Genomic DNA, 25,615 nt, shown 5'->3' on the forward strand with positions numbered 1-25,615 from the left:
CATCACTTTCTGTCTAGAAACTATTTCAGCTGGCTATACAGAAACTATTTCACCTTTTTAAAATTATGTTCTTCGGATTTATTATATATGTTGATGTGATAAGAATATATGTATAATATTGCTCAGAGAGCGTAGAAATCGGTAATATTTTTCATCACCTGTACCTGGGTGGTAAGACACTTTATGTAATGTGCTGTCTCGTCCAACAAGTTGCATAAATCCATGGCTTCACCACCTGGAACAAGCTCTCTCAGTTCATCTGTTTCAACACCAAACACAACCCCATCTTCCCCTGTTGTTGCCGTTGTCGTAGTATTCTTGTTTTGTTTCTCATGTTTTGTTTTTTCATGATGGCTTGACGGGACTTGATAATACTAATCGTACTGGTCTTCACTGATCTTCTGCCACAAGATCGGGTCCGAAGCTTCCAAAGCATTGCCTTACTCCAAATTTTCCTCGACCTAACCGAGTAAGCCATGGACTTGTCGGCTGCAACCTTGATCCTTCGGTATTGTCGGAAGATCTCCGTGGAAGAAGACGAGGAGATAGGTGTCTGAGTCTGAGCATGAATTTTAGACAGAGACCTGAGGAACCTTGTGGTGAACCTGGATTTTAGGGAACCAGGGTTCATATGGTGAGGGTTATACATGGATGAAAAGTTGATGAACAAAAATTAGGGTTTTGGTGTTGGGGATAGTTGGATATGGAGATGAAGCAAGGGTTTGGCCTATTTTGGATGGATCAAAGGTACAAATGGTGAATATGAGCTCAGCTGAGGGGGCTAATTGCCCAACCAGAAGTGATGTAGAAGACAAAAGCTGACTAATTCTCAATAACAAAACCATGTGACCAGAATTATGTAAAGCAATCAAAGGGGATTGAAAATGGGAGGTGTAAAGGGCAAAAATCGTGAGATAATGGTATTACACTTGGGGAATAAACCCTTGATTTGGATATATACCACATTATTATCATTCTTCTTTGTACAATCTTCAAACAAATACTCCGTAATGCTATTACACCTTCAACCAATAAATATTAATCTTAACATTTTCTTTTAATTTACATATATTTTAATTATTGATATGATAAAATATTGATTTCTTTTATTAAATTAATATTGCATAGGGCAAATATTCTCATAGAATTTAGAGTAGTATGAATTATAATTAGAACTGAATTAAAGGCGTTTGCTTTCGTTTCCAGATTGGGGTAGAGAAAAGTGAATCTTTGCGGGGGCTGAAATGGTCAACCACCATATGAGCGCACATGCTTCCATTTTCCCACTTAGACTATGGGACCTCTCTTTTCTTACTTTCTTGATTTATATGTTGATTAATGTTGATCCTTAAGTTTAATATTTTTCTGGATCAATTAGTATAAGAATTAATATTATATTGTTGTTGAATGATTTTTTTAAAATATTGTTTTTATTGATTTTTTGAACTTTTTAAATTTTATTTTAAAATTTCAATAATAATTTAAGAAATTTTTAGAATCTTAGTGCGACATGTGATAATAATATATCAAAAAATTATTAAGATCTAATGATTAAAATTAATTAAAAATTGATTTATTTAATTTTTCAATTTGAGGATTCAATTGAATAAAAACTTTAAGGGTTTGACTGATTTTTCAATGCACCCTTAAACCTAGTGTTTTTTCATTATTGTTTTTTCTAGTTTTTTTTTTTAAGAAAATATAAATTTCTCACGTTAGTATTTAACATTCTTCACCTTAAAGTTAAGTTTTAAATTAGTTAATTTTTGAATTGGTTTAACTCCTGTAATTATAACTTTGAATGCCTTTATGTTGGTGGGTTATCGACAAGGAGTGATGCTGTGAAGGTGGTGTTCACCGGTGATGGCGGCAGCAGCAGTGAGACCCAAATTATCACATACACAAAGAGATCATAACCAGTTTCTTCACTACAATTAATACCCGATGATGGATTGAATGAAATGATAACTCAAATTTTTTCCGATTAACTATAATCCAAATTTCAACCCACCATAAAGTTGTTTAAACATTCAACCAAAAGAAATATTTTTGAGTGAAAAAGGCAATGCTTCTGCTGATCATGGAAGAAGAAGAAGAAAAGAAGGACAACCTTGGTGATCATTGTAGCAAGTATGTTGTGACCTGATACATCTGAAATCTTAGTTTCATTAAATAAGAGACAAGTTAGGGTTTTCCTGATCATAAAGACATCAGAGTATATATATATATAGATGGTTTTGGCTGGACCGCAATCAAGTGGGTGTATGCATGTGTGGGGAAAGTGACAATTTGCAAGCTTTGTTTCGGTTCACGACAACTTGGAACTGATTGTAAACTTCCAGTTTAATTCTATCTACTTACTTTTGTTGATGTCAGCATAAGATTTTATATTAAGAAGAATGAATTTATAAAATTTTAGAAAAGTATGAAATTATAAAATTTTATGTGATAAAAGCATATCATAAATAAAAATTCTAAAATATAAGAGAATTTGAAAATTTTATAGAGGAACGACCAATTTTTCCCGATCTCCGTTAGTCCTTAGTTCATCATGTCTTTTTTTATGTTTTGCTTTTATTGTTTGTCTTCCTCTTCTAATTTCATATATATCGTTAACCTTATTCCAGTCCACAATTAAAGGTGTGTACGCTTGAGAGTGACAGATAACTCCGCCTTCATGCGCCGCCACTTAAGCGTGGTTTCACTGGTGACGCGGAGGAGGAGGACCAGTGGCCGGGAACTGAGTGTTTTCTTTTCTTAGGTTTTGGTTCACCTCCCCTAAAAGGTTGGTCTCACTACATACTTGTAGGCAGCAACTGTCTCACTACCAAATACTAGGTTTTGAAGTCACCAGCAAGGGAAAACGAAGCAGATTAACGACATTTTGATGTGAAATTTTATACTAATTTAGTAACAATTAATAAATTAAATTTTACTAATACTTTTACATTATTTTTTCTTAATTATCAGTGGACCTTTTATCAAAAGGATTGTTATTTGTACCTTATTAGAATTCTTGTTTTTCTCTCTTCATCTCATCACTCTTTCTTTTTCTTTTTCTTTTTTTTTTTATCTATTTAATTATTGCATATTTCATTTTTATATTATTTGGTTTTAATGTAGTGAAAAATGATGGATGTATTCTTCTATTTTTATAACATGATTTTTTGTCTGAATTTTATGTCATCTTTACAATTGATGTTTATTTGGTTGACTTATTAATCTATCTCTGCTTTGAATCATCAATCCGACACTATTATATTGATAGTCACTCGTAAACATCAACGATAGATCATAATTGGATTAAATCAACTTGTAGATAACAATCTTTATAGTTGTATTTCTATGTTAGTGTTGATGGTGTTTATTATTCAATGTAGACAAAAATATTTGTTTGAATCTATCATTTCTTCAAGTTGTTAAGTTTTTTATATGACCTTATTTTACTCTTTAGTGGTTGGAGAAAACACTCTAACGATTTATATGATTAGTCTACTTTATTTTTTATAGGCTCTTCTTATAATTTTATTGTATTTACTCTTTATTTTATAAAACTAATAATTAACTATTAAAATAATTGTTATCTAAGTTTGATTGTCAAATGTATTTGCACATTTTAATATGGAACTTTAATTAAAAAACAATTTAAAAATCATTAAAGTTATTATTACTAGTTAGAAACATAATTGGCTAAATTTTTAACTTTTTAGAAAATTGAAAAATACGATTAGAGTTATATAAATACACTTAAATTAATGGAACTTACTATTTATAATATGATAAAACACACAAATAATTAATAAATTATATTGAAATAACTGTGTGATCAATGAAGTTTTAGAAATTGTAAAATAATCATTAAATTCAATATATGTTATAAAATAGTGATAAATTTTAATTTAATGATCATTTTATAATTGTTTGAAAATTTTAGTAACGGTTTTATAATTTTTAAAACTTAAACAATTATAAAATTATTTCAGTATATTGTAGTGATGGTTTATGTACTTTGTTTTTCTAATAATTATATAAACATATATCGGCATTTCAAACACAACATTACTATTATTTTTTATTACTGAATTTAATTAGTACAATTTTATTTAATTACACGAAACTCATATATCTAGGGTCGGGGCTAGAAAGCTGGAGGCCCTGTGCAAATTCTTAAAAAATGAGATAAGCTTTACAGCTATAGCACAATATTAATTATTGGTATTTCCTATATAACTTCACAAGATTCGATCGTAGGTTCTGTGATTTTGGGCCCAAAAATTTTACCACTGATCCATATTACTTTGTTTGTTTTTTTATTGTAACAATAGTAATAAATCTTTTTTTTTTGGGCCCTTGTTATTTCGGGGTCCTGTTCAGTCGCACACGTTGCGCCGTCTTAGCCCCGCCTCTGCATATATCTACCCATGATTCAAGCATAAAATTGTGTAATATTAAGTATTAAAATACCTCCTTTCATTTGCATTATTATTAATTAACTCATTAGTATAGTTGTGGAAGATGTATTACTTGTTTTTAAATAAATAAATAAAACAAGGAAATTAATTAAAAGGAACATAAACTTGTATAATTAATTGGAAATGGGCATGAAAGCTTTATAATTAGACTCATTAACCACCTCATAATTATGCTTAGCTTGAGATAAGCAGCTTCCACATGCATCTTGTTCTTTATTCAGGACCACTTTATGATTCTAGAAACAGGTGTCGTTTTAATATTCAAGCTCCTAAATTACTTTTTATACTTAATCACATTATAGTGTTTCTGCATTATCATTTTAAATATAATAAATATATTTATAAGTAATCCTCCTAATAATAGATGATTCCAACTTGGATTAAACTGTTAACACTTGATGAATAAGGGACTTGACACAATCTGTCTTTATCCAAAGTCCAAAACAAAGAAGCGTTGTCATCTTTTTACAAAGGTTGGAACAGATGTCCACAAATAAAAGCGTTTCTCAAAATCTTCGTGTTCATACAGTATTACAGAGTAATATAATTATAGATTCTGGGAGTAATCATACGAGGAACACGAGAGACTTGGTGATTTCTTCGAGTAATGCTTCTTCACAGCCACCAGAGACAAAATTTTGGGAGGCTTTGGGCTTTTAGAAGCAGTGTTTTACTCTGTAATTAAAGAGCGGAAAAATATTTGAAAGAATAAACGCCGTCTGTTGGAATCGAACCATGACCACATGATTAAAAGCCATGCCTTCTACCGGCTGAGGTAAGACGGCTTCGACAACGAGGAAACAAATTATATTATATAAAGCAGCATTTTGCTCGAGTCGATAACCATTAATGCAAACACTACTGTTATCGTTAAAACAAATATACATAGACTTCGTCTGAGGTTCAATTTGTGTGTTTTTTTATTCTACATCTTCAAATAAGTGTATGGTTCGAATCAACGATAAGCCGAAAATTTAATACCAACATTTACTATGTCTAGTATTTTAAGCTTTGAATGGAACCCAGAGCAATATTACGCTCATGCCTCGCGAAAACAAAACGTTGGTATAACACTAAGGATGATAACAAGTTGGGGATTTTCGTCAAATATTATAGATAGTGGTATTAGCCTACCATTTTAACAAATTAGCCGACGGTTCAACAAGATAGACCCGATGGGTCTAAACGATAAAAGAATAAGCTATTGATACGTGGATTGGCCTTTTCTTTTTAACTTCGGCTGTAAATTTATGGTTGTCTTTGAATAATTTGAAAGATAAGTATTGGCAAATTAATTCACGATAGAATATAGGGAACGAAGAAGAAATTCAGCTGGGAGTTGATTCTCTGGAATATTGTTATCTTTTCTTTTCTTTTCTTTTTTTGGGTAAGGAAAGAAATGTGTCAAAGACACTTATACGTCATGGGCTTCTTCTTCTTGAATCATGTGTTCTACTTCAGCAGGCGGGGCCGGGAGGATGTGCACCTCTAGGTCCGATTGTTTAGCTAGCTTCGCCAGGAAATCTGCTATCCTGTTTCCATCACGTGGTACATGTTGAAATTTCACAGTCCACTGTCTCTTGCATAGTTCCCGAATGTGAAAGAAGATAGATGACCACCCATTGTGGACTGGTTTACGCTTTAAGCCTTGTATACCTTATATTTATGAATAATAAAAAATAGACATAAAATAGTTTCTAATTTTAAAAATAAATTGTATTTCTGTTTTTGTTTGTTTGGGATGGAATTATACATTTGAGTGACCAGGGAAAGAAGAGAACGCCTCATTTGGACACGCCTAGAATCTCTATGACAATTGACAACAAACTACTCCACCTCCTATCATACCTATTTCTCTCTGTCATTTGCTTATATTTAAATTTTATTTTCTTCTGTTTTTTAAAATTTAGAAAATAATATATTATTTGAATCTTACACATTATAAATATAATTTTATTAATAAATTTAATAGTTAAATCAGTAAAATGTTAATTATTTAAAGAATCATAAATAAGATTATTTGCTTATTGGGAAGTTCAAATATTACCGATGGTTAGAAACAAATTCAGAGGATGTAAAATATAAAAAGTTACTATTAGAGAGTTAATAAATTAAAGGAAAGAGATTGTGTGCACAGTTGCACATGTCCTAATCAAGTCAACTGCTTCCCTGCAAAAATAAAAAGATAAAATTTATTCCATCTCACTGCAACTTTGTCTTCTGCAAGTTTTCAACTTCATAACACTGTTACCCCTCTCAGATCCATTACACACCCAATCTAAACTGTTGAGTGTTGACCCTTTACTGAGCTCATCGTCATTAACTACTTTTCATCAAACCACCTCTCTTCCCCCGTACGCGTGTGGGGTTAGGAACCCTAAAACCAAAGGCCAATCCACAGCCTTTGCTTGAACATCACAGTAAAAGATAAACAAAAGTAAAATAAAAAGATTCAAACATTGGAATATACATTTGATCAAAAGCGCACAAACCCTTACAAATAGGATAGTTCTGCTAGAAGATAGTTTTAATATATCATTAATAAAGAGACTTATTTGAAATATTAATATTTTTAGTAAAGTGTTATTTAAAATATAGAAAATATTAAATATTTTAGATAACACTTAATATTAACATTTTTAATATAAAAAATAATATTTTAGATAATATTTTATCAAAAATATTAATATTTTCTATAACATTTTTTCTTAATGTATATTAAAATATCGTATCTTAGTCATCCCCTAGAAATCTCTTTTTCTCTCTACCTTTCATCTTTTCAATATCTTACCCTTACCTCTTTGTCCTTGTGTTTTCTACTGTGAAACTTCGGTATCTGGGTTACTTTTTTTCTTTTACCAAAGATAAAATTTCACTGCTTTGGATCCGCCCCATACCCCCTACTTTTTACCCTAGATTCCTTTCACCCTTTAAATTGCTAGTTTTTCCCCGCTCGCCCAAAGAAAGAAACAAGTGAAAGAAGAAACAAATTTATCGACCCTCTCTTTGAAAGGGCTTCTTCGAAAAGTTAAGTCAATCTCCAATACATTCCGACACTTGTTTCTCTCCCGCAATATGGATGTAAGAAAGTCTACCCTTTTCTTCCTTCTATGCTTTCAAATTGTGTTTCATGTGTGTTCTTTTTTTGGTTTTGGTTTTATACTTGGCATTGTTTTTGGTTAAAGGAGATGATTGTGTTTGTGTGTTCAGGATTATTACAGAAGGAACCATGTTCCGGCTTTTGGTAGCTGGGATTGGAACAACGACCTTCCTTTTACTCAGTGTTTTGAATCGGCTCGACAAACTGGATTGCTTCGTTATAGCTACGCCGAGGATCGTGATTTATACGTCGCCGGCGATCTTTATGAGAATGATATCGTTACTCCCGCCATGATTGTTGTTCCTCGTAAAAGGGTAAGTAAGCTAAGAACGAAACAACCTTAAACTTCTTTCATTTGCCTGAAGCTCATCTCTTGCTAGTAGAACAGTGGTTTATTTCATTTGTTTTTTGTAAGCATGTTTAGTCTTTTGCCATTGAATTGTTCATGCCAGGAGAATAGTGCTTACTTTGTGTTAAGATAATACTATTTTTGAAAGTAGCCTAACAAAGCAATGCCACCATTAGAGACCTTTAAAGTCGACTTTCCATTAAGATAAAGGATGCAAAAAAATCTTCTTTAGTGCCTAGTTTCCTTTCTATCACTTGTGATGATGATGATATTAATAAACAATTAGTATTAAACACTAATTAATAAGCATGTTTACAGACAAAAGTAGGACAGAAGCATGTTAAAGACGGTAAAAAGCAAGGGTGGGAGGTCAGTGACGTGAAGCAACCGGCAATGACAGCGAGCTCCATTCCCATGTCCAAGCCAACTCCAAAACCCGTTGATGAAGACCTTTACAAAATCTCCCCTGACCTACTATACCCAGAAACCAAAAAGGTAGGCTCCACTACTCCATTGATTTTTGAATTTAGAAGCTTTTACAATCTGCCCCACTGTCCCCCATGTTTGTAATGATTGTGTTTTTTATGCAATTATTAATCATTTTCTCTTTGTTTAATTTGTTGCAGAAAAAAGGGTCGAACTTGTTCTCATGCTGCTTGATGCCAAGTTGATTACCTTGGAGGATTACGTAAATATAGTTCTTTTGATCTTTCCCTGCCCTCTGTATATTAGAGGGTCTTAGTGGGGTTAAGATGATAGTTATCGTAATGGTTATTATTATATTAATTAATCATTATTACTCACGATCATAACCTTGTTCAGAAGTTTTTTTTTTCTATGACAATCTGTTTGATGAATATATGAAAATTTCTGTAAGGAATGATGGGGTAATTTTCTCGAGAGTTTTTTACGGTCTTGTAAAAAGAATTCTGCTTCGCTTGTTTAAGAAATCAAAACATGATGTTAAAAGACGCGATTCTTTTGATTATTTTATACGAATTTTCATGTCATGGGATTGTATTCAAATTTGGAAGTATGAGATGTTGCTTTTGGAGGAATGGGGCAAACTGTTGCAACAGTTTGCAGATCCAGGAAACAGATAATAAAAACTCACAGTGCTTGGAACTTGAGAAATTTACACACCTTTCATTGTTTCTAACATCACGGGCTACGCATCAGATCCTTCAAATTTTTTATTCACTCTTCTCTGAAAACAGATTATTTCCCGCCTTCTTACTCTACTTTGGAGTCGGTTGATTGAATCCATATTTACTCGAACTAGTTCATGTATGATTGTCGGGTTTATGAATTGATTTTAAAAATGGGTAATTATACATTTTAGTGTTTAAAAACGATTTTAATATTTAAATCTTTTTATTTAACTATGTTCTAAATTTCAAATCAATATTTATTTTGATATTTAAATATTTTTTAGTTTAATTAAATACTTAACTTTAATACCATTAATTTGTTGATATAATAGGATGAAGCATTATATTTATTATATTTATTAAATAAGGTTAGAGATTTTAATTTTATTTTTGCCCATGGAATAAGGGTTTGTTTTTTTTTTCCTTATAGCCATCATTAATATCTTTTCTTCTTCGTCTTTGTGATTGACGTCGTGATCAATATTGATATTGGTTGTCGATTATCAATATTCTTTATTTCTCATTTATTTTATTATATCAAATCTTTGTGTTTTTCTTTTTCTTTTTTTGTTCTTAATAATTTTGACTTTTCAACACATATTTTTCTGCCTTTATGATACATTTTTTCATATCACTATGGCACATTTTCGGTTGTTTGGCATTTATTTTTATTTTTTAGGGTTAGATTTAACTGTTGTTTTTTTCGGTTGTTTGGCCGTTGTTTTCATGATGATTTTTCTTGCTTTGGACCCTCAGATTAAATTTAGATATGCATTTATTCGTTCGTGGATAATATTTTCACATCGCTCGTTTCTGATTTGTTGTATGTCGATGGTCTTTCAACAGTTTTAGTTTCTTTTATGGTTCGTTTGTCGATGCAGTCAGATCTATTCGTATTTATCTCTTATTCGAATTTATTTGGTTATATTTCTAAACATTTTTATTTTATGGTTCTTGCGTCGTCTTAAACGACTAGTTTTATTGTGTTTATGAAAATATTCTTATTATATGTTTAATTTATACATGATTATAAACCTTTATTGTAATTGACATATTTTCTATTTTTAATAAATTAGCGGCTTTTTATAAAAAATAAAATTTTACGCATGGAATAAAATGGATTGAGAAATTCGTCTAAACTTCTACACTCAATTCGAATTAGTTAATTAATTAATCACACAGACGTGGTTATAAAAAAATTGAATTTAATTTTTTTTTCAATTAAGATGTGCATATGAACAGTTTTAGCTTACAAAGTTAAGATGATACCCGACCTGTGATACTACAACCCAATCGAATCAGTCAATTGGTTTTTAACCTTTAGATTTTCATCTAAAGCACAAGATTCACCCGACAACTGCACACAGGATGACTCAAATCTCCGAATATATATTGAATTATCCCTTAATTTTCTCGTATATAAAAGAAAAACAAATTTTTTAAATCATCTTTTTGTTGATAATTGAACGTTTCTTACGCTAATAAAAAGTATATATCTTCTTTTATCTCTTCCCCTTTTCTCATTATCCTCTTCTGCTAAGCTTATTTCATATTCTTCTGCTCATCTTCCTCGCTTCGTTTGTTGAGCAATTTTCTTTTTGAAAAAATGCCAGTGGAGTCGTTGAAGTCAGATCTAAACCCCATGGCTGCAGCATGGTGAGCTTCATCTTTATGGTTTTTTTCATATGTATATATATATATATATATTAACTTTTATATTTTTTTTCTTAATTATGAAAGTATTTCTGTGAGAAACAATACCACGTGAATGCTTAATTGTGCATTAACTTGTTTCTGTTGTATTTGCCAAATTCAGAAGATTGCAGCCTTATCATACTGACATGAACTAATTGCCGATTGTACAAATAACTAAACAGTGCAATGAAGAAAGTGATTTCTCTTTCACGTTGGTGCATCACTGATGAAATAAAAGCTTTCATTCCCAGGCCACCGAATAAGAGAGATGGATTGATGAAGGCAAAACAGCATGCGATGGAGATGAACAGAACCAAGAAATGTCCCTGCATATGCTCTCCAACAAGCCACGCCGGTTCGTTCAGGTGTCACCTTCATCGAGCCACTGGTGCAGCAGCATCCAAGCCACGCGGTGGGTGTGGTCAGGAGCCTGCTCTGTCCAGGTTCGGTAGGCCTTCTTCGACTTTAAAACTGAAACCCATTTCAGAAAGAAGCCTGACAGATTATTAAACAACGCCCCATCTCTTCTTCTTCTTCTCTCGGGTCGCAATCATTCCATTACTGGTTGTAAATAGCAGAAAAAAGAATAAGTGGGTGACTTTATAAATAAACTAATCTAACTCTTTTGACTTTTCATTAATTTCCCTTTGAGATTGCATTTCAAAAAGGGGGCAAAAACTGAGATTTCATTGAGGGTGTACAATCTGGGTTTACTACTTACTGCAAACCTTATGAGTACTTTGAACGTAATCATTATAATAAATAGGAAAGTTGATGGCTATGTCCTAATCAAATAGACTTGAGATTGGATTACACATTCTTACAAGACTATCAAAACATGTAATGCAATTATTGGTAGTTAAATTTTACTTTAAAAGTGGGTCATTAAACATAGGGTAAATTACACAAATGACTACATGCTGTTTTTTTTTTATATTTTATTCAATTATTAAAATTTATAAAATAATATTTGATTATAGAATGTCACTTTGTTGAGTTATTCATTATTAAAAATAATAAAATGATCATTCAACTATTTATATGTTTTAAAGTTGTCATTTTCAATTAAAAGATTGACGACAATTTGAGTTGAATATTATTTTGATGACTGAGACATGTTAAAATCTGATACTAGAATCTCAAACGACTATCTTATCTCAGTTAACATGTTAATGTCTTGTTCAAATGACCATTAATTTTTTTATCGGGATAGGATGAGTTTGAAACATATAAATAGTTGATTAATCATTTTGTAATTTTTAATAATCTCGGACTCAACAAAGTAACATCATATAATCAAAAGATCATTTGTGTATTTTACCTTAAAACATATATAAAATATAACATTAGATATAATTTTTAAAAATAATAGTTAAATAATTAAAAAAATTAAGTAATATTTAGGTAATTAAATAGGTAGTTTACCCTTAAAAACACATGCGTTATTATAAAACTTAAATGACATATAAATTCGTTCTTATAGTTATAATTCTCTTGTATATATTATATGTTTTCTAAAAATCATATGTATAATTATTTTTAATTTTATAATGTGAATTACAAGATCCATAAAAAATGGTGACAGAATAATAATAGGAAAAAGTATCAAGTTTAGTATTACTTGTTTTAATGAAGATAATCAAGAAGGGATGATGATTAACGATGGAGAATGAGTAATTTGAGAGAAGAATAAGGACTAAATTAATAATAAAAAATTACATAAAAATATATTTTTATTGAAAATTTTAAATTAAGATAGAATTCATATAAATATAAATATATATATATATAATAAATTTTGAGGACTAAAATTATTATGGTATAATACTACTTATCTATTACGTCTAATATTGAATGATTAAAAGACATATTTATAATAATATATCAATTGAATAACCAAATTATAATTTAAAAGAAATATAACCCGTTTATATGTTGACTAATAATAAGAGCGATGTATATGAAATTTTTTAAAGGCCCAACAACCTTTTTAGAGCAATGATTGTTAACACATTCAAGTATGAAGTAAGCCCATAAGGCAAGAGAGCAGATACGGAAAAAGCAAGATTTATATTGATAATATCTCTGTAGTGCATGTAGGCGCAGAGAGGGAATGAATTAAATACCAAAACACAGTCTGTAACATACGACCCTTGAACATGCACATAAGGCAGGTAGCATTCTGAAGATGAATAGATAGATTATGAATCGGTTGTAGGTGTATTTATTTGATGTAGGATACTTGATAGCATTAAGTTCAAATTTGCGTAGAGCTGCTCTACCTACATCAATTGTACATATATGAGAGAGCCTGACAGGGTATTGTAGAACATCAGAGATCTCTTCTCCCACATGTATTTTGTCTTCATATTTCCACACAGGAATCCTTTTGGGACCTCCCCTTTCCACTGAAATATCTCCCACTTCACCAACCTTTAAGAGAGGATTTATGTACATGCTTGTTTCGTACTTTCTACTCGATACAATGCACACTTACAAACGTGTGATTACACCCACATTGATTCTCGCCCCGATCCTTGGGGAGCCTCGTGTCTTTGCAGCAAAGCCAGGCCAGAGATTAAGCATCGATCTCCAACTCCTGGAGTGGACCTGCCGGGATTGGAATAATTCTAAACAGTTTATTAAAAAATATAAATTTATGGAAATTTTACTTCACAACACCGTGATATGATATAAGACACTAATTGGTCCCATATTTGAAAAGCTGTTGCATGCTCTAAGTTTTCTCAAATCTGTGCTTCTGGAATATGGTCATGCTGATTTGGATTTTGAAGGTTCTGATTCATGAAATCTGCAAATTCAATGTACTAAACCAGAGGCCTACAGCCCCCACAAAAGCATTGGAGTCTTATAATTTACTTGCAACTTTTTTTTTTTTTTTTTGAAAATGGGTGATCACCAGAATATTCTCAAAACTGCAAGAAAGCCGAATGTAGTCCACCATATAAATGTTGGTGGGTCTTTCTTGTTTGTCTCAGAAAATGGGGCCTCATCAGCTGCTGTCATTTTTCTTCTATCATGGTTTCACGTTCTGCCGTTGTTGGTATAATTGAATAGCTTCAAAAGAAAGTTAGCCCATGTGAACTTTTTGTTAGCTTTTGTTTTTATTGTATTCTAGGGCCACTGCCACATGCCAACTTGCAGTTTCATTGGCAGTTACCCTCACTTCAAAAACCCTAAAACACCTTTGCAGTTTCAGAAAATCAGCTTCTTGTTTTGTTCCTAACACAAACATAATACAGGGACTGATAGAAGGATTTGACCTAAATAGTTAATACTAAGGCAGTTGCTGCTTACTAAATTTCATGGCCTGTGGCAAACACATTTGTAGTGATATGCACTGTTGATTGGGTCGTTGCCTTCAACCGGAACTTGTTCTGCTCTGCATTTGTATTTGCATCCTCTACATTCGTTGTAAGTGCAGGTCGGAGCCGTGGATCCAATCATCAATCTCCTCCAATTCCGATTCATCGTTGCTTCCTTGCTGCCACGCGTTGCCTTAGAAATGTTTTTGAGTTAGAAAATTGTTTCTATAATCATAAAATAAACTAGTAGCCCAGTACCCTTTACCTGCAAATGCAGTGGAGGATATTGATAAACCCCTTGCTGGAGAGGACGAATAAGTTGAGTTCCGAATCCTACAAATTGGAACCATAAGCATAAAGTAACATGAAAACAAGACAAATGCAACGTTTTTAGCTAGAAATAATAGGGAAAGGTGGTTTCAAGGCAAGGGAAGTGACCTTGCATTACATGTGGTGAAAGGAAGAAGAAGACGAGCAGGAAAAGTAAGTAGAATAGTTTAATGTAGCCCATCTCTCCACTTTGTATTGGAAGTGAAGTCCAAGGAAGTGATGGTATATATGAAGTTTTAAGGCAGCAGCTTAAGGGGAGGAAAAATGAGCCAGACAGAGAGAGATTGTTGTGGTCAGTCAAGTAATGACCATAAGAAATAGAGTATTAAATCTTTCAGTGTCTCAGAAGGGGTGAACACCTACAAGAGGTCCCCCAAACACTACATCCAAAATGGTTTACTCTCGAGCTGATTTCAGTAAAACAAAAATGTCGTTTTATTTAAAGGACTCCAATTAGAATAACTATGTCTAGAGTATACATATATTAATAATAAGTTAACTAAATATATATTACTTTATAATTATCCAAACTATTAAAAAAATGGATCGACTTTAAAATATATGATAACAAGAAGTATATAAGTTTGGTGAATTAGCCCTCAAAATCATGATTGCCAGAGACATGGGGAATGATGAATTTGGGATGTATTGTTGCTGAAATCCCAAGCCGATGAAGAAAATTTGCAGGCTCAAAATGAAAGGAGATTTTGAAGTGGGTGCAATGGTCAAAAGAAAGAAGAAAAACGTCGGCCAATAATGATGAATGGGTTGGCAAGCGTGGGGAGGAAATGGGGGCAGCCAGCCATGTGTTGTGATTGCACCATCTCTTCTCATGCTCACTTCTTCCACCTCTGACACCTGGTTATTATATCCTTCCTTGCCTTCCTCATCAGCACCAGAATTTCTTTGTTTTTTTTCTGGAAGAATCTATTTCTTTTATCAATTAGTGTGTTTGGTATCTTCCAGTTAATTCATATTATATACAAGTTTATTTATTTTTATCAGATTCAGTGTATAAATATAATATTATGTTGAGATCATCTTGAGCCAATTTCCTACGATTCTAATGTTTCTTCAACTTAGTCGTAGCGGATGAATTTTGCCGGATATAAGTTTTGCAATATTCAATCCTCATGTTATGTTTGTCACTGTTTTTATTTATATTACCGAACACATATATCAACTTTTTCTTTCTTGTTTTAATGGTATAATTAAATATTTGACTTTTTTATATAATAATTTTGTTTCTAATACGATTAAGTATCTATTTTTGTAAAATTATAAATGTTAATATTTTAAAGCCTAACCTTTTAATCTATAACATATATTATTTCTTTAACTAAATAACGTTAAATCATTATTATCAGTATAATTTTTAGAATATTAAATATTTAATTACTCTATTTTTTGACAATAAGATAAATTAGATTAATCGAGAGTGACATCATCAAACATATTTTTGGAAATATAATGTACAATAGAATTCAAACCAAACAAAAATTACAATTCAAAACTTATTTGACAAATCTATAAGTCGTGTTATTTATTTTTTGACGTACGAATTTAATCTAAATCTAATTACTATTTGAGAAAAGAATAATTGATTAACCCTAAATTCAAAACTCTAAAACCCTGTGCCATGTACTCTAATTGCTCTAAAATATAAAAGTTGGGTATCTATTTATTTGCCATCTCTGAGCCGAAACTACAGCAATATTCAGTAAATCCACTTTAACTCAAATCCCACTACATGCTACGAAGCCCGCAAATCCCACAACCAGACCAAAAAAACGCCGCAAATTCACCAAAACCCCGCCAATTACGCAGCTTGTCCGTGGCTACCATTTCTTCTACTACTTCCCAGCTTTAAATCCTTCAAAAAACACTTCACAGTTGACATTTCAGACATCCAACGCAGAGTCAAAACCTCCTCTTTTTTTCCCACCACAGCAAAAGAACATCGAAGAGACATGGGTGGCCACGAAGAAGAGGCAGGAGGCGAGGAGTACTCGTTCAAGATTGTGCTGGTCGGCGGCTCGGCCGTGGGAAAATCAAACCTTTTGTCACTTTTCGCTAGGAACGAGTTCGATAACAACTCAAAGGCAACCATTGGAGTATAGTTCCAGACCCAATGTGTGGAAGTTGATGGGAAAGAGGTTAAAGCACAGATCTGGGACACTGCTGGTCAAGAAAGGTTTCGAGCTGTCACTTCTGCTTACTATAGAGGCGCTGTTGGTGCTCTTATTGTTTATGATATCAGTAGGCGGACTAGCTTTGACAGCATTAAACGTTGGCTCGACGAGCTTACCAGCAAGTGTTTGATTCGTTATCCTCTTTTCCTTTATGTTTCTAAACTTTGATTTGGAAATGCATTTGAGATTTTTTGAAAGAGATGAAGTTTTAGTTGTCGTATTATTGTTTTTGGCATTGCAAGAATGTAGAATTGAATTGTTTGGAGATATTGTCACTTTTGGCGATCATACGGAGACTACTGTTTTAGAGGGTTAATGGGAAGGTGAAACTACTGTCATGTTCATGGAAATATGCAAAGTTTTAACGTGGTTGGAATTAACCCTGCAGCTCATTGTGATACGACTGTGACAAGAATGCTGGTAGGCAATAAATGTGATTTGGAGAACATAAGAGACGTAAGCGTGGAAGAAGGCAAGATCCTTGCTGAAGAAGAAGGCATGTTCTTCATGGAGACATCAGCCCTCGAATCCACTTCAGCCTGCTTTCGAGGTCGTTATACGGGAAATCTACAACAATGTAAGTCGGAAAGCCCTGAAATCCGGTCCTTCATTTCCCATTTCCATACACTATCCTCTTCCTGGTGAGTTCCTAATGATCAAGTTTGTCAGTTTTGGAGTTTCTCAATATGTATTCTTTTACATACTGATAGGTTTCACGTTAAGGAAACCCTGTTTATTATTCAAGCCTAGGTTGCTCGGACTCAAACTTGAGTGTGTTACTTATATGTTCTGAAGTGTTATACTTTTATATTCGTATTTGAATATGTATTAGATACGAAAAGGAAATAATGAACCCGATACCATAGATTATAACCGGACATTAGGTTTGAACTTATAGCATAATGGTACATCATTTAGATGTGTTATTCAGTCCTAATACGGAGGGAGTCTCATGATCCACAAACCATGAGACTTGCGGCCTTCTGACAAAATATGGCCACTATGTGAAGTGACAACGGAACTCCACTACTCGACAGGGGTGCCGTCGAACAGCTGATGCATGCGAACCATCAAAACAACACTAATATAAAGATAAAAATACATAGAGTGAGAAGACTTGTAGGGAGGCCTCTGGTGAGTGGCGACGCAAGAGGCTCATCCGGACTTGGATAATGCCCGCCATCTAAAATTCAGGTTTTGAAGCTTCTCCCATTTAAGGGTGTAAAAGAACAAAATGTTTGATGAACTGTTAATACAACATTTGTTTATTAAACCAAGTAAATGAGTATGAACAAATTTTTTTGTTCATTTAGAACACAAATAAATATATGTTCGATTTGTTTATGTACACAAACAAAATTGTTTAGTAGCTTGTTTATAAGTTCGTTTATTGACTCATTTACTTGGTTCTTCTTTTTCTTTTATTTTTTTTATATTTTAAAAATATTGGTGAATGTTTGGACTAAATTGAACATAAGATAAACTTTGGAGTTCAAACTATGAAGTCTAATGAAATTAAGTACTACTGACATAATTTTACCATCTTTTAACTTGCAAATAAATAAATGAATAAAAAGAGTTTGTATGAAAAATATTGAACGAATATATTCATAAACTTTAAAAGAATATATTCGCAAACGCTAAACATGAACATTTTAAAAATAAAGAACCGAACATAAACATAAATTTATTCATTAAGTCCAATACATTTACACACTCCCATTAACAGAGTATGAAATCAAATATTAGAAGAATAAGCACCCGTATCATCGCCTTCCCTTTCTAAACATCTCAGCAACAGCAACACATCAACTCTTGATATTTTTTTCTTATTTGTCACTTTCATGCAGAATAGAATACAAAAAGAAAAAAGGGGGGGGGGAACATTTCTGTTTTGGTTTGTAAGCGTGATTGATGAAGGGACAGTAGCTCTCACGGACATGAGGTAGCCCAAAATATTGTGGGGCCTTACCCATATCTTTGATGATGGCCTAATACACTCCAAAATTCCATTTAAAAAGCAATGTGTTTAGGATTAGTAACGTAGCCCTTTGAAGGTAAGTGTGAAACTCACTAATGACTGCCCCAAACATTATTATAGTCGCCATAGAGATTGAGTGGTAGTTAGAGCATGGAAGATTCATGTTTGGTTCGAGATGCACACTGACATCCCACCAACCTCCATCAAAACCCCCTCAACTCTAAACTCTACATCTTCTCTTCTCTTTTGTGGGGTTGTGTTGCTAAAGCTCTAGACTTTACTAGTCATCCACTCTTTCCTTGTTTCTTCCCTTTTAAAATTATATATATATATATATATATAGGTAAAGTATATAAATGGTCCTCCAACTATAAAATATTATTTTGTCGAGTCCTCCGAGTATTAAAAATTACAAAATGATCACACGACTATTTATATGTTCCAAACTCGTTACTTTCCGTTAAAAATTGGCAATTTTGGACGTTAACTTGACTGAGATATAATAGTCGTTTGGAATTTATATTATTAATTATGTTTTTATTAATATTTGGGTAATTAGAAGTTATTATATGTTTTAAAAACTTTCAATCATTTGACAATGAACATTTTAACGTCCTTATCAGAATTAATTAGGACATAACTCTAAAAACTATAAGGACAAATATATATATATATATATATATATCATTTTAACATTTCATTTATGTCTGTAGCTATCATCACACTGTTATCAAAATAAAATTTTAATAATATAATTAAAACTAAAACACAAGTTGAATATTAGTTAGAGTGATTAAAAGTTTAACCATATAAATGGTTTAATGTCTAAAATTGAATGATATCTCATACTACTATCTTAACGAAAACAGCGACGATATGATGTCATATTAAGCTATTATTACGAATAAAGTAGAAAAGGTAATTATTTAGTCCATCGTGGCATCATCAGGACGTGTGGCCACATTTTCTTTTCTTTTCACCCACTTTTATTTAATACCAATACCACCAAACAGCAACGGTTTGGATTTAAATTTCCGTCGCTGTCAATCAATCCTTAACGCTTAAGTTAGGCATTCGGAGCTTCAATATTTTATACCCATTTTTTTAATATAAAAGTATAGAACCAAATTGTAATATAAAGGTTAGAGTTGAATCTAGAAATGGAAATAATATATATGGGTGTGAACCAAATTCAAAAAAAAGAATCGTCGCTAAATAGAATAAGAATATGAAACACGAGGTCGTTTCATGTGACTATGCCAAATGTGAGTGAGTTGACTACACATAGCTAAGCTAGATTCACACTCCTTTTGGAAGTATTAGTGACAGTTTCTGTTTCATCGTCTTTGCCAAGTTCACATCTTACATACTCAAGTGATAAGCTAAAGGATCCACCTCTTTTATTTTCTCTTTAATTTTTATGTGCAAAGGAGAAAATGCCCCGTTAGGCTGTGAGTGCTTCATTAGTCGTAATCAAAGCAAAGACGTCAATGATCCAAGCAAAATCTTGCCAACTCTTTTCAATCTCGCCCCGCCCTCACGTTAACGATCGTTGGAACAAGGGTTGGAATGTAAGAATGTCTCTTCACATGAATTAAACAAAAGTTTTTTCATTTTAATCGACATAAAAATTTAATGTATTGAATTTGTCATAATCCTACTAATTCATCTATCTACGGATAAAAGTATTATATGATTCTTTACGTATTATGATAGGGGATGACATATATTGATAACACAATTTAAAAGTGAAACTAGTGCAAGAATCAGTTGCCATTGCTGTATCCATCATAGGGTTTGGTGGATTTCTTATATCTTCTCTTCAAAACTACGATCCAAGTGATGACTTCCAACAGCAATGAAATACCGCCCAAGGTGATGATCATAACCGTATAAGCTGTTCTCCATTTATGTTCAGGGCTCAATATATTGAGACCCTTGAACACGTTGACAATGCCGAGGACGAGGATGGCGTATCCCAAGCTGTGGTGGTAAATGTTCCAGTAGAATCGATACTTGTGATCCTTCTTTGGCCTTATAAACAAGGCAAAAATCTGACAAATAGTCAAAAGACATACAATAAGATGCAAGTTTTTCACACGATTGTAAAGATCCAGAAACCGACAAACCAAGAATCACCTAAGAGTTTATGGAAAATTCCCAGTTTATGCAAAAATACCTGCACAGTAGCGAGAACGGAAAGGGCAATTCCAATGTTTCTATGAGCTGAATATGTGATCCCTGGGGATTCACTTCCAAGCTTAAGACCAGTTCCCCAGCCAGCAACTCCTATGGCATAAGCTAATACTTGACAGAAGACATGAAGGTAAAACCAGGCTGGATCTGCCGATTCAAAGGTTCTCATGTAGCGTGCAATTATTGCCCCCAGTGGAAACAAAATTCCCCAACTCACAGCATTTAGAATCCCATGAATCTGGAATTAGTGAATTCGTTTGTCAAATTTCTACGAATTCATCTAAAACCCAAATCAATCTAGGATTTCAAACAATTTATTGAAAGGGAAACTCACATTTTTCTTCTTAAGCGTGTCGTTTCCTCCCGAACCAGTGGAGCTCTGTCCACTTTTCAAATCTAAAGTCCCTTTAGCTTGTAAATTAGCGGCGGCGAATTCATGTTTCTCCAACATGCCACCAGCTCCGACTCCAGGACCCACTTGCCAAACCTGATTAATCTTCCCACTCGCCGCTAAAACCGCCGGCACCTTAATTTTAGCGAAAATGCCAAACTCCCATCGCTTCTACTCTCCGCCGTCTTATCCCAGACCGCGAACGATAGACCCTTGGGCACAATTGAACCGTAGGAGGCGACGTCATAGGTATAGACCTGGGCGGTGCCGGTGGAGGAATTTTTGTAGGCGACGAGTGATATATGCATCAGAATTCATAATACATACTTCTTTGGATTAATGTTTCTACTCGAACCTATTAGAAAAACAAAATCTCGAAGATTCAAAGTACATCTATTCGGTAAGCATAATATGAATGAATTATTAAACTATTCTAATGTTGCTCCATTTAATGTTTGAGATTCGAGGTCGAATCTTTTTGAAGAAAGGGAGGATGATACATACATCACAAGGTTCAAATCAAAGGAAGAAGTAATAATTTTTCCAAATGATCCACTCGTCCAAGCTTTGGAAGAGAAGATCAGAACAGCAGCAGACTTGCGACGACTTTTTGAATGAGATCCTGATCTTGTTTGGTCGACCTATCTTATGAAGATACAACCGTCTGTCCCTTATCTTTCCAACGGTTCTTGAATCACATCAATCCGATATCGGGAACTCAAGATATAGCCATTTTACTGAAGACGATGCATGCAGAAAATCCTATACGGGATTTTATAAATATTACGAATTTTCAATATTTTTATTGATTATTTGTAATATAATTTAATATAGGATGATGCATTATCTTTTAGGATTAGATTTATTATTTTATTAGGAATTAAGGGTGGGTTAAAATATTACCTTTAGTTATTATTATTTTATTATGAATTAGAGTTAAGACATGTTTAGTTTATTATTATTTTATTCATTAGTTATCTAGGACCTTTAGAACTCAGCCCCTATATAAAGGAGGCTTCATTCAACTTTGTAATACAAGATTTCTTTGATTAATAATACAACGAGAGTTCGTTTTTGCAAGTGCTGATTGTCTTGTGCTTTCGAAGCTTCTTCTCCTGGAGTTCTTTCAAGTTCTTGTGAGGGAGATTAATCTTCACACTCCAATTTGCCTTTTCATCGCGACTAGGAGGGTTGGTTAGAGCCATTTATCGAGTTTGCCTTTTCATTGCGACTAGGAGGGTTCGATAAGACACTTATCCATCTATTTTTCCACAAATCCATCTACACCATCAATCATCTTTACCGTCCACCTTCGTAAGGGAGATCTTTTGATTTCTTTATTATCTTATCTTATTTTATTTTCAATTTCTTTATCTTTCGTTTATTTTGTTCTAATCATATTGCCTTGAAGAAACCCTAAATAATCCTAGTTACTGCCGCCACCTTCCCCTATTCATCCCCTTTGTTCTTTATCGAGTCTAGAGCTTTCTAGGTTTGATTCTTCAATAAGACCAACGTTCATTAACCCGCCACCGCTTCCCTATCAATTGGTATCAAATTTGAGTCGATTATTGGAAAGAAGCAAGCAATCTTGTTTGTTTTTGCACACAACACCGTCAAGGTACCCCAATGGAGCTAGTTCAGAGAAGATTCATCGTTTCAAGTTATTTTTATTTAATTTTAAATCCTTCTTGTTAGTTTGCTATTTTAAAAAAAAACAAAAAAAAAACAAAAAAAGCCAAAATTTCAAAAAAAATCAAACGAAGGTATTTAGGGCTGATTTTCTCCAGATATAATATTTGTCTTAAGTTTAATTTCCAGTCCAAAATTCACTTCGATCAGAGTTCATTAGATCCTTCAAATACATCATTCAAGTTTTATCGACAGATTCGGTCTAGAATATTGTCGAATTTCTTGAAACTTCTAAAGGAGGAATTTTGTGGTGAAAATTTCCAGATTGAAACTCCATATATTGGAGATCATTCACACAAAAAATCAGAATTTTTGGAGATCAATAACAACTTTGAACAAAGCGATCAAGAAAAACAGATTGTTTGAGGACTCACCGTTCAACAGAGTCTACTGGATACTACTGAAGCTATTTGGTTCTGAAATTTTACAGGTGGTTTCTTGACACATCGAAAGACATTCAAGAATTTTTCCAGAATATTTGGATACCGTTAACCCCCTAAAAAACGTTGCTCAAATTGATCCAGCGTTTTCTAGGTTTTCTGGTTTGGTCCTTTTTTTCTTTGACTCTTAGTGGTTTAGGTTCTTTTGTTTTTCCCTGTTATTGTTTTTTGCATTATCTAACACATTATCTTCCTTGTGTTAGTAGGACAAAAGAGTTTGCATACTTCTTCCTTCTTTGCATTCTCGTTCTCTTGGAGTCTAACCTTTGTTTGGCCTCTTAGAACTTTTAAGTTTTTTTCTTATCGCCTTTTCTAGTAATCAAACTCCGATACGAACCGTGGAAGACTACTTGGTAAAGTGAGTTTTAAAGAGTACAAGATCGGCTTACTTGCCTCTCGTTGTGTTACTTTCTTGGAGTGACTTGTGAGGTTTCTTGCTTTGTTGAATTTTCTTCCTTTTATTTTTATTTTACTTTAAAATTTTCTTTTGAGTGTTATGATTTCAGGATGGGCGACAATAACAACAAGACACTTACGGCTATCTTAGCCACACTTACCCAACTCACGACTCAAGTTGAAAGATTTGATGAAATCGTGAGAGAATGACAAAAACCACAACTGGATCTACCAAACCAGAATCCAAGACCAAACAATGCTGAACTTTTGGTACCCGGGCGAGAACAACCACGTTTTCAAGCACCCAAACTCTTTGCAAAACCAAAGTTCACGATCCCGTCTTTCAAAGGAGACAACGATCCGAACATGTACATCGATTGGGAAGGAAAAATTGATCTCATATTTGAATACCATGACTACCCCCAAGCTAAACAAGTTCCCCTCATCACCATGCAATTCGAAGGATATGCTCGAACTTGGTGGATGCAAACAAGGAAAAAGATCCAGAACTTCCAAATTCCAACAATCACTTCTTGGACCAACCTCGAACAAACTATGAGGAAGCGATTCCTACCGACACATTATACACGAGAAGTTAAACTACGACTACACCAACTTCGACAAGGTAGAAGTTCAGTTGAAGACTACTACAAGGAGATGCAGTCCTTACTTAATAGGGCTAACATAACCGAAAAAGAAGAGGTCACCGTGTCAAGATTCGTCGTCGGTTTGAACCTCAAACATCACTGGTCTTTTAGTTCATTTATTATCTTATTTTATTTTCAATTTCTTTATCTTTCGTTTATTTTGTTCTAATCTTATTGCCTTGAAGAAACCCTAAATAATCCTAGTTACTGCCGCCACCTTCCCCTATTCATCCCCTTTGTTCTTAATCGAGTCTAGAGCTTTCTAGGTTTGATTCTTCAACAAGAGCAACGTTCATTAACCCGCCACCGCTTCCCTATCAACGAGGGATTGTGAACCCGCCATGCCGGTGGCTTTCGGGTTTATGGCCCACGCAATCCAGCCCCCCGATTTGGAAGGAGTGGTGACGAAGGCGATGGAGTGAGTAGTGTTGGCCGAATCGTAAGAGAAGAGGAGGTAAGAGGAAAGAGAAGGGAGATCAAGGCAGTTGGAGTAGATTTGGTTTTGGGTAAACTTCTAGGAGGAGCAGGTGAGAGATACCGCCGGCGAAATTATCATTGCCCAAAAGCATAGCCAAATAACAGCAGACGACGGCAGTGAAGACGACAGAGCCATTTTTATTTATTTATTTTCCTCTTCTTTTTTCTCAGGCGAAAGAATAGCACATGAGCAAAATAATAACGGCTAAATGGCTAAGTGAGGAGGGTTGAAAGTTGGCGAAATAAATAGAGGCCATAAACAACACAACTAATAATTTGTTGAAACGTGTTGTATATTTGTACGTAGAACAAGCGCTATATAAAGGAAAATTACCTAAAATTTTTAGGGTGGCTTAAATGTAAGATTACTAGTAGGGATGTAAAATTATCAGGAAATAGGATTACTGTGAATGTTGTATTTTATGTTTGGTTGGCTTAGCAAGAATGTAAGATTACCATGTTTGGGTAAAGGAATAAAAGATTATTGGAATGTATATTTAACCAAATTGTTCTTATTATATATATTTTTTAAGTTAGGAAAATATTTATATATTTTCTTTAAAAAAATTAAATTCATAAATTTTTTTTTTACAAAATTGAAAATATAAAAATGTTTAATGAAAGGGAAAAATTTTATTTTAACCCCTGAACTTCATATAAAATTTTAATTATAGATTTTTTTGTAAATCTAAAATAGTTTAAGGATAAATTTGTAATTTAACTTTCGTAGAATTTTTATTATTCAATGACAGAATAATGATATTTTTGAAAAAAAAAATT

General features: G+C 33.2%; 3 protein-coding genes and 2 pseudogenes across 3 annotated transcripts; 2 read left to right on the forward strand and 3 right to left on the reverse strand.

Moving 5' to 3' along the window:
- LOC120126808 lies at positions 1-850 on the reverse strand (annotated as a pseudogene).
- Positions 851-7,445: 6,595 nt separating this feature from the next.
- Positions 7,446-8,651, forward strand: LOC120127082. The gene is made up of 4 exons (XM_039145086.1): positions 7,446-7,553; positions 7,683-7,886; positions 8,240-8,416; positions 8,548-8,651. Exons 1-4 carry the CDS (start codon positions 7,548-7,550, stop codon positions 8,590-8,592), a joined length of 432 nt encoding a protein of 143 aa, XP_039001017.1. The 5' UTR covers positions 7,446-7,547; the 3' UTR covers positions 8,593-8,651.
- A 5,433-nt stretch (positions 8,652-14,084) lies between these two features.
- Positions 14,085-14,662, reverse strand: LOC120127084 (EPIDERMAL PATTERNING FACTOR-like protein 9). Its single transcript, XM_039145089.1, has 3 exons — positions 14,532-14,662; positions 14,359-14,426; positions 14,085-14,286 (listed from the first exon to the last, which is right to left on the reverse strand). The coding sequence occupies exons 1-3, from the start codon at positions 14,602-14,604 to the stop codon at positions 14,092-14,094; spliced, it is 336 nt and encodes a 111-aa protein (XP_039001020.1). The 5' UTR covers positions 14,605-14,662; the 3' UTR covers positions 14,085-14,091.
- Positions 14,663-15,186: 524 nt separating this feature from the next.
- Positions 15,187-17,141, forward strand: LOC120126857. Its single transcript, XM_039144920.1, has 3 exons — positions 15,187-15,331; positions 16,135-16,733; positions 17,004-17,141. Exons 1-3 carry the CDS (start codon positions 15,187-15,189, stop codon positions 17,022-17,024), a joined length of 765 nt encoding a protein of 254 aa, XP_039000851.1. The 3' UTR covers positions 17,025-17,141.
- Positions 17,142-20,272: 3,131 nt separating this feature from the next.
- LOC120127080 lies at positions 20,273-24,986 on the reverse strand (annotated as a pseudogene).
- Positions 24,987-25,615: the final 629 nt, after the last annotated feature.

The sequence above is a fragment of the Hibiscus syriacus genome, unplaced genomic scaffold (genome assembly GCF_006381635.1).
Source record: "Hibiscus syriacus cultivar Baekdansim isolate YM2019G1 unplaced genomic scaffold, ASM638163v2 tig00110462_pilon, whole genome shotgun sequence".
NCBI classification, from domain to species: Eukaryota; Viridiplantae; Streptophyta; class Magnoliopsida; order Malvales; family Malvaceae; genus Hibiscus; species Hibiscus syriacus.

Bases quoted from the DNA above. Each gene is read 5' to 3' on its own strand.
- LOC120127084 (XM_039145089.1), bottom strand. From the start codon at position 14,604: ATGGGCTACATTAAACTATTCTACTTACTTTTCCTGCTCGTCTTCTTC. The intron at 14,427-14,531 runs GTCACTTCCCTT...TCCAATTTGTAG, and splicing joins TTCACCACATGTAATGCAAG to GATTCGGAACTCAACTTATT. The intron at 14,287-14,358 runs GTAAAGGGTACT...AACATTTCTAAG, and splicing joins ATCCTCCACTGCATTTGCAG to GCAACGCGTGGCAGCAAGGA.
- LOC120126857 (XM_039144920.1), top strand. From the start codon at position 15,187: ATGGGTTGGCAAGCGTGGGGAGGAAATGGGGGCAGCCAGCCATGTGTT. The intron at 15,332-16,134 runs GTTTTTTTTCTG...CCGAAACTACAG, and splicing joins ATCAGCACCAGAATTTCTTT to CAATATTCAGTAAATCCACT. The intron at 16,734-17,003 runs GCAAGTGTTTGA...TTAACCCTGCAG, and splicing joins TTGGCTCGACGAGCTTACCA to CTCATTGTGATACGACTGTG.
- LOC120127082 (XM_039145086.1), top strand. The intron at 7,887-8,239 runs GTAAGTAAGCTA...GCATGTTTACAG, and splicing joins TTGTTGTTCCTCGTAAAAGG to ACAAAAGTAGGACAGAAGCA. The intron at 8,417-8,547 runs GTAGGCTCCACT...AATTTGTTGCAG, and splicing joins TATACCCAGAAACCAAAAAG to AAAAAAGGGTCGAACTTGTT.